Below are 12,122 nucleotides of genomic sequence, written 5' to 3' on the forward strand. Positions count from 1 at the left end.
TAGTTAGTCCTTAGATGTTATATTAAAAGTAATATTTTTTCAAATTTTTAAAAATTTTGTACTATAGAATTATAAAAAATATTTAAATTATCAGGCACGAAAAATATTTTACTATCAACAAGAATTGTACACTCGAGATATTTATTAATATTTATTAAATATCGATGGAGCATCGACGCAGATTTGTTGGTCTTAGGTTTGAGTCTCGCTAATTCCATGTTGTTTTTTTATTTTATTTAGGTAGATTTAGTTTTTTCGTTGTACTTTCGTTGTCCGAGATAAGTAAGTCTTGAATTCAAGTTCAAATCCTATGAGTAGTGCCTTACATTTTATCTTTATATTTTATACCAATATCATACATGTACTTAAAAAAAACTTATTAAATGATTTGATCGAAATTTTTTAAATTTTATTATTCAAAATATTTAGTTCTTCATTAGATCTCACGTAAAAATAATAACAAACAATGTTTGCATAGTTATGTTACATAAAATAACAAATATGTTTATTCTAGATTATTTAGAATGATAATGTTAAATTTATTACATATATTATAAATTTCTAATGTTTATTTCTTTTTAAATATTCGAGTATGTAGTCGGTCTAAAATATAGCCAAATTATTCTAAATTTTTCTAGTTGATTGGTTAATGCTTGAACTTTTAAATCCAAATAATCGAAATGACATAACAGAACTAAAATATGAATAACAAAACAATGTTGTCTAACTTTGATCTTTTTAGCATATATTTCAGGAAAAAAAAAAATCTATATAAATTTACCAAAAAAATTAAATTAGTAATCAATTTATCGAAATAAACAAACAAGATTATTTACCTTAAGTTAGTACGGTACATTATCATGAGTAATTCGAATTTATTTTCCCCACTAAAAATATTAGATGAATGTGAAATTGTTGTATCAATCAAATAAGAGTAGGTCTCTCGAGAGACGGTTTCACGAATCTTTATCTGTGAGACGGGTCAATCCTACTGATGTTCACAATAAAAAATAATATTTTTTCATGGATGACCCAAATAAGAGATCCGTCTCACAAAATACGATCTGTGAAACCGTCTCACACGAGTTTTTGTCATCAAATAATATAACTTTTGATTAGTACAATATAATATAAGAAGATGATGTGATTAATTTTCCAAGTATAATTGGTAGTTAGTATGTAAAAAGAATTACTGTGTGTTTTGAAAATAAAATAAAATGTATATAAGAAATATAATGTAGGGGTAATAATGATGATTAGTTAACTAAAAAAATTAATTAACAAATTATCAACTCAATCCATTAATTTTATATAATGATCCATTTGACGAACATAACTTATTTTGATAATTTTATCTATCGATATCAATCTCTTTCTTTCTATAAAACTAGTTCAACGACGCACGCGTTGCGTGTTTGTATAATATTTTTTATAATTCATTTGATTTATATTTAAATGAGGATCAAAATATAATTTGAAAAAATAATGAGGGATTACACTGTAATTTTGATATATAAATTAAAAAATAAATTGAAAAATAAAATAATAAAAAAATGAGATCAAATAAGAATTGAACTTATAACCTAAACTCCAAGAAACAATGACTCTAACCGCTGAACTATATATAAGTTGCATTAAAATTTTAACATTTTATTAATATATATAATTATTAAAACAGACCATGATACCAAAGTTAGTTACTTTAAGTACCTCAAACTTAATAAAATAGTACAGATAGTATACATATAAATGGGTTAGTTATTTGACTTCAAATTTGGTTAACTAATAAAATCATCATTGTTTTGTGCAAGACATTTCTCGCAGACATCGCAAAGCTGCGTACCAAAATTGTGCGACTTGCCAAGTTATCGCGCCAAATTGAAATTTCATTGAACAAATAATTAGTTTCAAGACAAAAATTTACGTGAGACGATCTCACGGATCGTATTTTGTAAGACGGATCTCTTATTTAAGTTATCCATGAAAAAATATTACTTTTCATGCTAGAAGTGTTACTTTTTATTGTGAATATCTGTAGGATTGACATGTCTCACATATAAAGATTCGTGAGACCGTGTCACAAAAAACCTACTCCTAGTTCAATCTCTAAAATACCAACCCTTAGAACAAATAACCGTACGTTACACTATATTATATTTTATATTACGATTTAAATATATATGTATAATTAACCCATACCATTGAAATGTGGTTGAAATCGAGATATATCCCGACAAACTGGATATATACTTTATTTTCAAAATTAAACAACATGAGCAAGAATTTGTGAATAAGAAGATCGAGCTCTTTGGTTTTTCTGTACACCCCCATCTATTCTCCTGCTTTTTTTTCCAACTATGTTTTAAAACTACAAAAAATCATATGATACATTTTCGTGTATCAATTTTGTAAGACATATATTTCATTTGAAACATTATCAAAAAATACTAATATTAATGTCCAAATGATTTATTTTTATTGTAAATATGAACTATGTAGACCCGCGAATAAAAATCCCTTTTTTTAATGAAAATTCAAACAAAGCAAATTGAATTATTAGACAAAATAGATTAAATATGATCCATTTTGTTCGATTCCTAATTTTCAGCGGTTTATTTTGGATTTTTGTTTGAACTCAAAATATTTAATATTTACTGACATAAAAGAAGTAATAAACCGATAATAAACAATGCATAAAAAATGATAATATAAGATTTATTTTGTACATGATTAAGCAAATATATCACCCAAAGTAAAAAAATTGGAAATAATTTATTTTTAGTGGATACAAATAAAATAAATATGAAACCAGAATTGAACGACACACAAAAACAAAACAATAAAATATTTAAATTTAACAAAAGCAAAATATTGAGTAGAATTTTCGAAATTCAATAAACTGGATTCACCTCGAATCAATCGGGCGAAACGAGTCGTACACCTTCCCACGTCATATCCCACCACCCGCCGCCGGCGAACCCCTCACATCACGCGCTTGACGGGCTTCAAACGTTGGCGGCGTGTCTTCTCGTTTTTCCCAAATGCACCGCAAAACCCACAAGCTGAAACCTTAGGCGACGGCGGCTCGACCGCCGGGGACACTCTCCCCGTCCTGAACCCCCTTCCTTCGCCGTTGGATCTGCTTCTCTCGATCTTCAGTTCAGGAACTCGCGCCGAATCCTCGGAGGCGGCGACTGGAGTAGAGGTGACCCCATCATTCTTCAATTCATTCCCTTCATGCTGATTTTCCTTGCTGTTGTTTTCCTGTTTAGGCTGTGCGAGCTGATTCAACTCACCAGAGACAATTTTGTCGTCCCACACCAATCCCGAGGAGCCTTGCCTCCTAAATGACACCTCCGATCTCTGTAAACCAGCCATCAATTCAGATAATCGGATTTAACAGCTTCGCTATCTCTTCTCTTCGATTTCGGGGTTCCTGACTTCCCCCGTTCGGAGTGTCCTTTCGCTGTTTCGGTTATCGGGGGTTCTCCAGATATTTCCCCAAGGGCTGCGAAGTTATTCTTTTTTTTTTTTAATATTTATATATAGTGTGGGTGTAGTCTTAAGACATGCATTTACTTATCATATACAATTAAACATATAAAAATTATATATTTGAATGTCAATCACGGATGTTTATATAAATATTTACGATAAATATACAATATAAATTATACATCTGAATGTCACATTATCGATGTTTATATGATGAACATCTAAGAATGATATTCTGTACATTTTTTTATAAATAAAATAGGATAAATATATTCAAACAAAGTGAGATATAATTACATCAAAAATGAAAGAAAGCGTGGGAGAGATCCGTCCTCTACCTAAGACATTAATAACATGATTAGCTGATGTTCTTTGCTTAAACGAGCTAGAATGTGGCATTTATGTGCAGATTTGGAAATTTGAAAAATAATAAAATGAAGTAGAACAGTTGAATTCTATTTTAAAAAACAAATGTATCAAACTAAAGAATATTATAGTCGATCGACTTCTTGATTTGTATGTAGATATGTAGGAATCTCTTCCACATTGATGTCTGAGACAGTCATTATGTTAAACAAAGTCTAATTTTTATATGATTTTGTTGATAAGATAAGATTGAGAATATGAGGCAATGGGGCGGGGGAGAATATCACGGGTAGCAAATAAGGCCAGAGTCATAATTGTGTTTTGTTACGTAATAATTTAATTATTTGGCATATTGTCTGAACCATGACAAACGTTCATTGATTTTCTATTTTGTCCCATGCATTAGTTGGATCTTTTCTGTAATTTTGAGGTTCTAGTTATCATAATACGAACAATTTACACAAATTTTTTTTACTATATACCAGTTCTGTATGATTAAAAAATAAAACTATAATTTATATTTCGTATATTTATTTTTATTTTATATGTTCAATCTCATATATGTATTTTTATTTAATTTTTGATAATTTTAGTCATTTCTCCATTAAGAATTTTGGTATTTTTCTATACACATATCAGACACATCAGTATCACGTCAGATAAATGACTGAAATACATAAAATCAATAATGAAAAAATAATATTGAACTTTGAATGACATCTAGTATCAAAATTACAAAGAGATAAATATACAAGAGCAAATTTGTTTTTTTACATTATTGATTCAATGAATAAGAAATCATTTTAATATGTAATATATCAAAACGAAAATCAAGCATAAATACATAAAAATGTGAAAATTGTGGTTTTTATTTATTTAATTTGTCTTGTTTTGAGTTTTAGACTTCTAATCATAAAACTTGTCAATATAAGTTTTCATCCTGTAACTTTAAATTTTTTTCCTTTGCCTTTTTTTTTTGCCAAAAGCTACCAAACTCATCGAATATTGCTTATTTGTCATTGACGCTTTCCTGTATCAAAATTAAATATTTATATCGCACATTAAAATAAATATAAACATAAATAATGGAACAAAATAAAGCAAAACGACACATTATTTTAAAAAGGGAAAAAAAACCTTGTATTTTCACTTTATCGTTGTCTATATTAATTTTAATGTAAATAATATAAACTTTATTGTGGTCACATAAACTAGGTACGAGAGAATCAATGTCAAATTTGGTGTATTTTGCAAACCATGAACAAATCAAATAATTCTCCTAGCAAAGGGCTGAACCGTGAGAAAAAAGTGATAAGATGATCTTCTTTCTTGGTGTATGCTCCATTTCAGAATGCTTTATCTGAAATGCAATACCGATATCTTTCATAGCAGCCAATGGTGAGTTTGATCCATTGGATTATTCGATTTGTTCACAAAAGAAACGAGAGAAAAGAAAACATATTTGATTATAATTAAAAGGAACAATCTCAAATTTCAGACGGAAAAAATGACTTGAAAAGAAAACAAGTCAAACATTAACAAATTACATGACTAAACCCCAAAATAGATCTAACATACAAAATTAAAATTGTAATTTTTCTCATGATATATTTTCATAAATTGCATCCAGAATATTGTTTCATTTTATGAATTTTGTATTTTGTATGCATTTCTTTCGTTATTTTTATAATTTTATTACATAACACTATTCTGATACTTCTATTCATATACTACAAAAAAACGGTTGGCATAACGACGGTTTCCTGTAGCGACGGTTTATAATAAACCGTCGCCTTATTAGCGACGGTTCTACCCAAAACCTTCGCCTAATAAATTAAGCGACGGTTTATCAACAACCGTCGCTATGGTAGCGACGGTTATTCAAATGTCGTCGCTGAAATAGCGACGGTCTTTGAAAACTCGTCGCTATTTTGCGACAGTTAGAACAGACCCGTCACCATTTTGTACGACGGGATTGTTAATCGTCGCCTTTAGCGACGATAATAATTATGTCTATCGCCATATTAGGCGACATGTTTTTTATCCGTTGCCATGTGCGACGGTATAAAACTAGACCGTCGCAATAGAAGGCGACAGTATATTACTAAAACGAGACCGTCGCAATAGAAGGCGACAATATTTTTTATCCGTTGCCAATAGCGACGGTTAAACCATAACCGTCGCCGATCTCTGTTAGCAACCGTTTGTCTAAAACTGTCGCTATTAGCTATGGTTAGACCTAAACCGTCGCTACGAATTTTTTCTTTCAACAATTTAGTGATCGTTCGTTGACCCGCGATCCCGTCTGCACCACGTAAGTTTATGAAATTTTGTTATTCACATTAACGTTACATTATGAAAAATCGATATGATTCATTTTTTATCAACATCACATGAGGAGATGGAGCGCTACATGGCTGAGTCGATGACAAAAAATCAAAGCTTGTCCCAGCCCATAGTCGGTGAACAGCATGTTCAAGACTGTGGTTGTGGGGAAGAAGAAAGGGAAGATGTATAGGTGTGGGTCGATGGCCAGCACCTTATATCAAGATGAGATGGCTCCGGGTCAACGTGTTGGGTCATCGGGTGTCAGTCAGTCGTCGGAGAACGCCATGCTGAGAGATCGCATCCCAGTCATCGTATCTACGTTTTTTTCTGATTTTTTTTTTACGACATTTGTACCAAACACTTGTATTATTATTTATAGATTAGTAATATGATTACATTTCTCAAATGTTCTTGTAATTTTTTTTTCAATTATATTTGACAAAATATATTTTTATATAACTACATATTTAAGGAAATATTTTTTAAGAAAAATAAAAGCGACGGTTTTAAATTCGACGACGGTTTATTAACCGTCGCTTATAGCGACGGATTTCTTTTACCGTCGCCAGTAGCGACGGTTGTACGTAACCGTCGTCGATCTAGATCGGCAACGGTTCCGAAAAAACCGTCGCCAACAGCGACGGTTCCAATCGCAAGCGTCGCTAGCACCCACGGTTTTTGCAAAAACCGTTGCTATGGTTCTATATATACCGAGGTTTGCGAGCATTTTTTCAGCGATTTGCGCCTTTTTTTCTGGGAGTTTAAGGTCTATCAATTTTTTTCGAGTTTCTTTTTTTTTTTGTACTAACATTTTTTCGTATTAATTTTGTAGATTTGCTCGTCGGTGTGATCTTTCAACGTTACGTAGATCTGCATATCTTCGCGCACGTCAGGTTTTTAAAGCGTTTTTTTTTACAGAAAATTTAATATTTTATTTTTGCGTAGTATTTTATTTATGAAATTTTACGTAGTATTTGGATTAAATACCGTCGTTTCATGAATCTACGGTTTTTTCAAAAAAAAAAAAAAACGTCGCTTATTATAGCGACAGTTTTCGACAGAACCGTTGCTTATTTTTGCGACGGTTTATGACAAAGCCATTGCTTATTAAAGCGACGGTTTTTGACAACACCGTCGCCTACTGTAGCGATGGTTTTTGACAAAACCGTCGCGTATTTTAGCGACGGTTTGTTTATAACCGTCGCTTAACTTAGCGACGGTGTTTATGTTAACCGTCGCTACTCTAAGCGACGGTGTTCTTAAAAAAAACCGTCGACATATTAACTACGGTTATTGAGAAACCGTCGCTATAGAAGACGACGCGACTTTCCGTGACAGACATGTAAACCGTCGTTAAAACCGTCGCCATACCCTTGTAGCGACGGTTTTAGCGACAGTTTTGACCGTCGCTAACTTCCTTTTTTTTGTAGTGATATATATAGTTTTGACAAATTTTGGTGGCCATTGGTCAATAGTTAGGATCAATGTTTTTAGAATTGGATCCCACCAACTGGTTCAATCGAGAATCGATCACGAGTCCGATCTTGACAATATCCAAAAACTATTTTACCGGTCAAGAATCAATGAGATTGATATTAAACCGATTAAAAATTGTTTGAACCGGTTCAATTTTATAATTTCTTTGGATTTTGAATTTCATTAAAATATTATTTTAATATTATTAGAATTTATTTGATTTTTTAGATTTATATATTTATTATTTATATACATATTTAAAAATTTTAAATACGTTATTTACTATATTATATTAGAGTAATGTTAAAGATACAGCCTAAATATCATATAACGATATTTACGATAATTATATCGTGAGATTTGTTATTATATCGTGATTGCATTGAATTTATCGTGAGATATTAATAATGAAATTTTGTATTGAATTTTTTGTGTTGAAAAAATCATTACGTACAATTTATTATTATTTTATACACATGAAATTGTTTCGATTAGATCGGTTGAATAAGCTGTCAGGATAAAAGAACAATAATGTAGGCGCGTGAGTCGTTGGGCCTCATCCACTTCCTATTAGAAATCAACTACGGATGTCGTGTCATAGTTGAGCCACTTATTAATTATTATTAATTATTTATTCCTTCGAAACATACTTTCTTGATATATTTTATGATTTAATAAAGTTTTACAAAAACTAATCTAATAAAATTCGAACTAACAAAAATGTTTATAAAAACACGAGCATCCGTCAGCCAAATCAGAAAATGGGTCAAGGGGAGGTAATTCATCTCACATTTGTTTTGCACTGGTACCTGTTCAAGTTCTCGTCAAAACATGGGTTTGAACCATTTTTTGTTTTGTTTTACAGCATGGATGGAATTCACAGAAAGAATGAAGAACGTATACAGTGGCTGGAGTGAGTCCAAGTATATGTTCTTCATTAGTTTGAAAGTGTGCATACAGAACGTTGTTCCTAATATTGGGTACGTTGTTAGGTATATATGGAAGGACTAGGGAAAATGGACGCTGCGGATAAGTAGATAAGAATCGAAGGATGTTCATGATTTTAGATGATCTTTCTTTTAGTTTAGTTTTGGCTAAATCTTCTTTATCTTTCTCTTCTTTTCTCTTCTATCATATGATTGTCGTTGGTCCTTGGATCATTGTATAGTGAGAGAGATGCCTCAGTGCACACTTTCTATATTTAAATTTATCAGGAGCAATATAAACTCTCTAGACCGACCTGCTAGTTTAATTCCTTGTTTTTGAAAAATGTTATATATGAAACTTGGTTATTTTTTTTCATTGAATGAAGAATCCAGCGTAATATAGTTTGAAGCTTGCAAATTAGATCAATGAGTTTCGTACTAAAAATTGGGTCAACCAATAAAATAGCTTTGCATATAACTGTAAGTCTGAGATCCTTTCCAGCACTTGAAGCCTTTCTCCATTGCAGGCCTGGTTTTCATTCAAAATATCCATTTCTAACTTGAAGAGATGTGGAGAATGGACATTATGGAAGCTTTAAAAAAGGGTCTATCTCAGTTTTATAAATCAGAAATTCTTGTTTTCACACTCCAACAAAGCAATTATTGTAGTCTGATGCTAAGAAATGGGATTGTTTGGTGACTCGAGAGCGCGAACACAGGCTAAGGTTATTGAAGGAGTGTACTTCTTTTTGAATGAAAAATCTAATTTTTTTTAAAAATTCTCTGAAACAAATATACAATTTACTTCCAAAATATAAACAGCAGCTCTCATTTGGCCAGTCTCGTCTCATGACTTCAATAAAGGAACGACAAATTCTAGCAATACCATAACCCAAAAGGTGGATGAAATAACGCAAGTTCAAGATTTTCTTGCGATTCCGAGCAACAATCATCCTTGAAATACCTGCAACCAAAAGAAAGGTTCATATATACATTTTTCAGCGACTCAAAAAAGTAGAACAAGCAAAGTTTGGTTGTAGCAACAATCCTTTAATTGGGAAATTCTGAATTTGTTTGTCTCCAATTAGGGAACACCCTTCAATCCAATTCCATTCCCATTTCCCTTCACCAAAAACCTCCCTCCAAACAATGAGCCCTGCCCCAATATCTCTATACAAACAAATTGCCCCATCAATGCCAACACACTTAACACTAGCACAATGTCCCTCACTTCCCAAAAGCCTAACTCCCAATTCAATTGGTACCTTCTCGACGAGACTCCAAACACCATGGTTCCCTATCTCCCAAATACATATATTTCTGACGTCAGTGCCTCCAACCAAGGTCAAATTCCAGTTTCTTGCCACCAATGTCGCGAATGCGAGCTTATCTGCCATAGGCACACTCAATTCTCTCCATTTATTCGTCTCAAGTTCGAATCCCATCACACAATAAGCCCGAGCGGAGGTCATCCAATACAGTATCCCGTCTGAAAACACACTCTCATTTGGTGTCCAAACTGTTAGCCTCACAGCAAATTCTACCGGCATTAGGCTTACTGTTTTCCATGTGTCATCACTCGATTGGTACATTTCTACGGTTGGTTGATACTCTGCACCGCCACTGGCTAACTCTGATATCCCACCTGCCACATAAATCTTGAAACCGAAATTCGAAAATTTATGGCTTAAATCATTTTCCACCACTCCTACAGCCGGATTGGTTCTCGTCACATTTAGCATACCAAGGTGTTTAAACTGCCTGGTAAAAGGGTTGCATATGGCAAGCTTAAGGGATGTAGAGCTCGTGACCCTCAAAAGTACTAGGCCACCGATTGTAGCAATAGGCCTAACTGGGCAACTGATGTGGTCAAGACTCAACACATGCCAATTGTTGCTGATTGGGTTGTGGGCAATCCAAGAAAGGCCTCTACTGCGGGTCGGCAAGCCCAAGAACCACGGCGGGTGACGGTGGCACGATGACAACTCTGACGCACCCTTGGCTGCATCATGCCAACTCCGGCAGACGGCTTTGGCACAAGCGAACGAATCCGGGGACAGGTAGGAGAAGATGTTGGCTATTAAATCAAAGGGAAGATTGCTCCACATTTAATCAAGAAGTTATGGATTCGGAGGTTCTTCAAGAATTCGAAGCAAGGTATATAGGGTGGACAATTGGCATCAACTTCCACCAACGGTGGTTGTGTGCAATAATTATTGCGGTTTCGGACATGGACAGGGTGGTATTCGCATGGTTTCGTGTGCCCACATGAACTAAAATGTGACCCCACATGCCACTATTAATTTTTATCGTCCGTCAGAATTGTACCTTTGTCAATATTCCGTGGTATTAAAATGAAAGTTAATTACATATTACCCCTTATATTATTGCTTTACTACAATTTACAAATATCACAACGACACACTAGTATTGAAAATTTAACTTTAGCCCTGATTCCTACCCTAAGAAAAATCTCACCCCAGCTCTCTACTTTTCAAATTATAATAATTATATTGAAATGGTTTTAATTTTAACCCAGTAAAAAGGTAGATTATTTAAATAATCTACGTATGAGATACACTAACTCTTGATTATTTTTTTCGGTGTTAAAGAAATTAGGGACAAATTAATAAATCTCGATCCAGAATTAAAATGTCTTCAAGGGGTAAATGGAAATCAAACCCATATAATAAAAAGTATTAAATAAATAAAAGCTATTAGTATTATGGTTCTTGGAGTTGGTGAAAGGGCAAAAAGAAAAACTGGACCCCTAACTTCTGTCCCGATGCTAAAGCTTTACAAATCAATTGTCATACGGAAAACTTTTAGATAAAATCATCCAATCTTTTGGCTGGGTTACGAAAATAGGACGACGTATTTTGTTAACTAGACTAGACAGACAAGTATTTGGATGTCTGAACAAATTTTATGTTAGATATTTTAAAATTTTATTAATTATATAATAAATTTATTAGTTTGTTTTGACAATTTTATTTCATAATGAATTTAAAATGCCAAATAGTTAATTTTTAAGTTATTTAGTGGATTTCATTTAAATACCAACAACATAAAATCATTTTAGATATTCTCTTCAGATACTTTTCAAATCTAAACCTTTTAATTCAAGAGTAGGTCTCTTGTGAGACGGGCTCACGAATCTTTATCTGTGAGATTAGTCAACTCAACCGATATACACAATAAAAAATAATACTCTTAGCATAAAAAGTAATATTTTTTCATTGATGACCCAAATAAGAGATTTGTCTCACACAATACGACCCGTGAGATCGTCTCACACAAATTTTTGCCGTAATTCAAACACAATCTTAAGTTATATTTGGATAGTTGAAATTCAAATATATTAATTTATTTAGACAAATTCACTGAATAATGAATTTTAAATAATTATTTTGAGTCGTGATTTTAAATTCATCCAAAAATAAAATCATTTAAAATCGTCCTCGAATCCAAATCCTTCAACACAATTATTATAGTAGTTGTTAAAGTATATCTCTCAAATCTTTCCTCAAG

At 32.5% G+C, this 12,122-nt stretch overlaps 2 protein-coding genes across 2 annotated transcripts; both read right to left on the reverse strand.

The window, feature by feature from the left end:
- Nucleotides 1-2,672: 2,672 nt before the first annotated feature.
- LOC142542436 (MAPK kinase substrate protein At1g80180-like) lies at nt 2,673-3,530 on the reverse strand. The gene has a single exon (XM_075649060.1). The coding sequence runs from the start codon at nt 3,376-3,378 to the stop codon at nt 2,983-2,985; it is 396 nt and encodes a 131-aa protein (XP_075505175.1). The 5' UTR covers nt 3,379-3,530; the 3' UTR covers nt 2,673-2,982.
- A 5,776-nt stretch (nt 3,531-9,306) lies between these two features.
- On the reverse strand, nt 9,307-10,903 carry LOC142542437 (F-box/kelch-repeat protein At1g57790-like). Its single transcript, XM_075649061.1, has one exon. The coding sequence runs from the start codon at nt 10,697-10,699 to the stop codon at nt 9,590-9,592; it is 1,110 nt and encodes a 369-aa protein (XP_075505176.1). The 5' UTR covers nt 10,700-10,903; the 3' UTR covers nt 9,307-9,589.
- Between the last annotated feature and the right edge of the window lie 1,219 nt (nt 10,904-12,122).

Source organism: Primulina tabacum, chromosome 4, assembly GCF_025594145.1.
Source record: "Primulina tabacum isolate GXHZ01 chromosome 4, ASM2559414v2, whole genome shotgun sequence".
Taxonomy (NCBI): domain Eukaryota; kingdom Viridiplantae; phylum Streptophyta; class Magnoliopsida; order Lamiales; family Gesneriaceae; genus Primulina; species Primulina tabacum.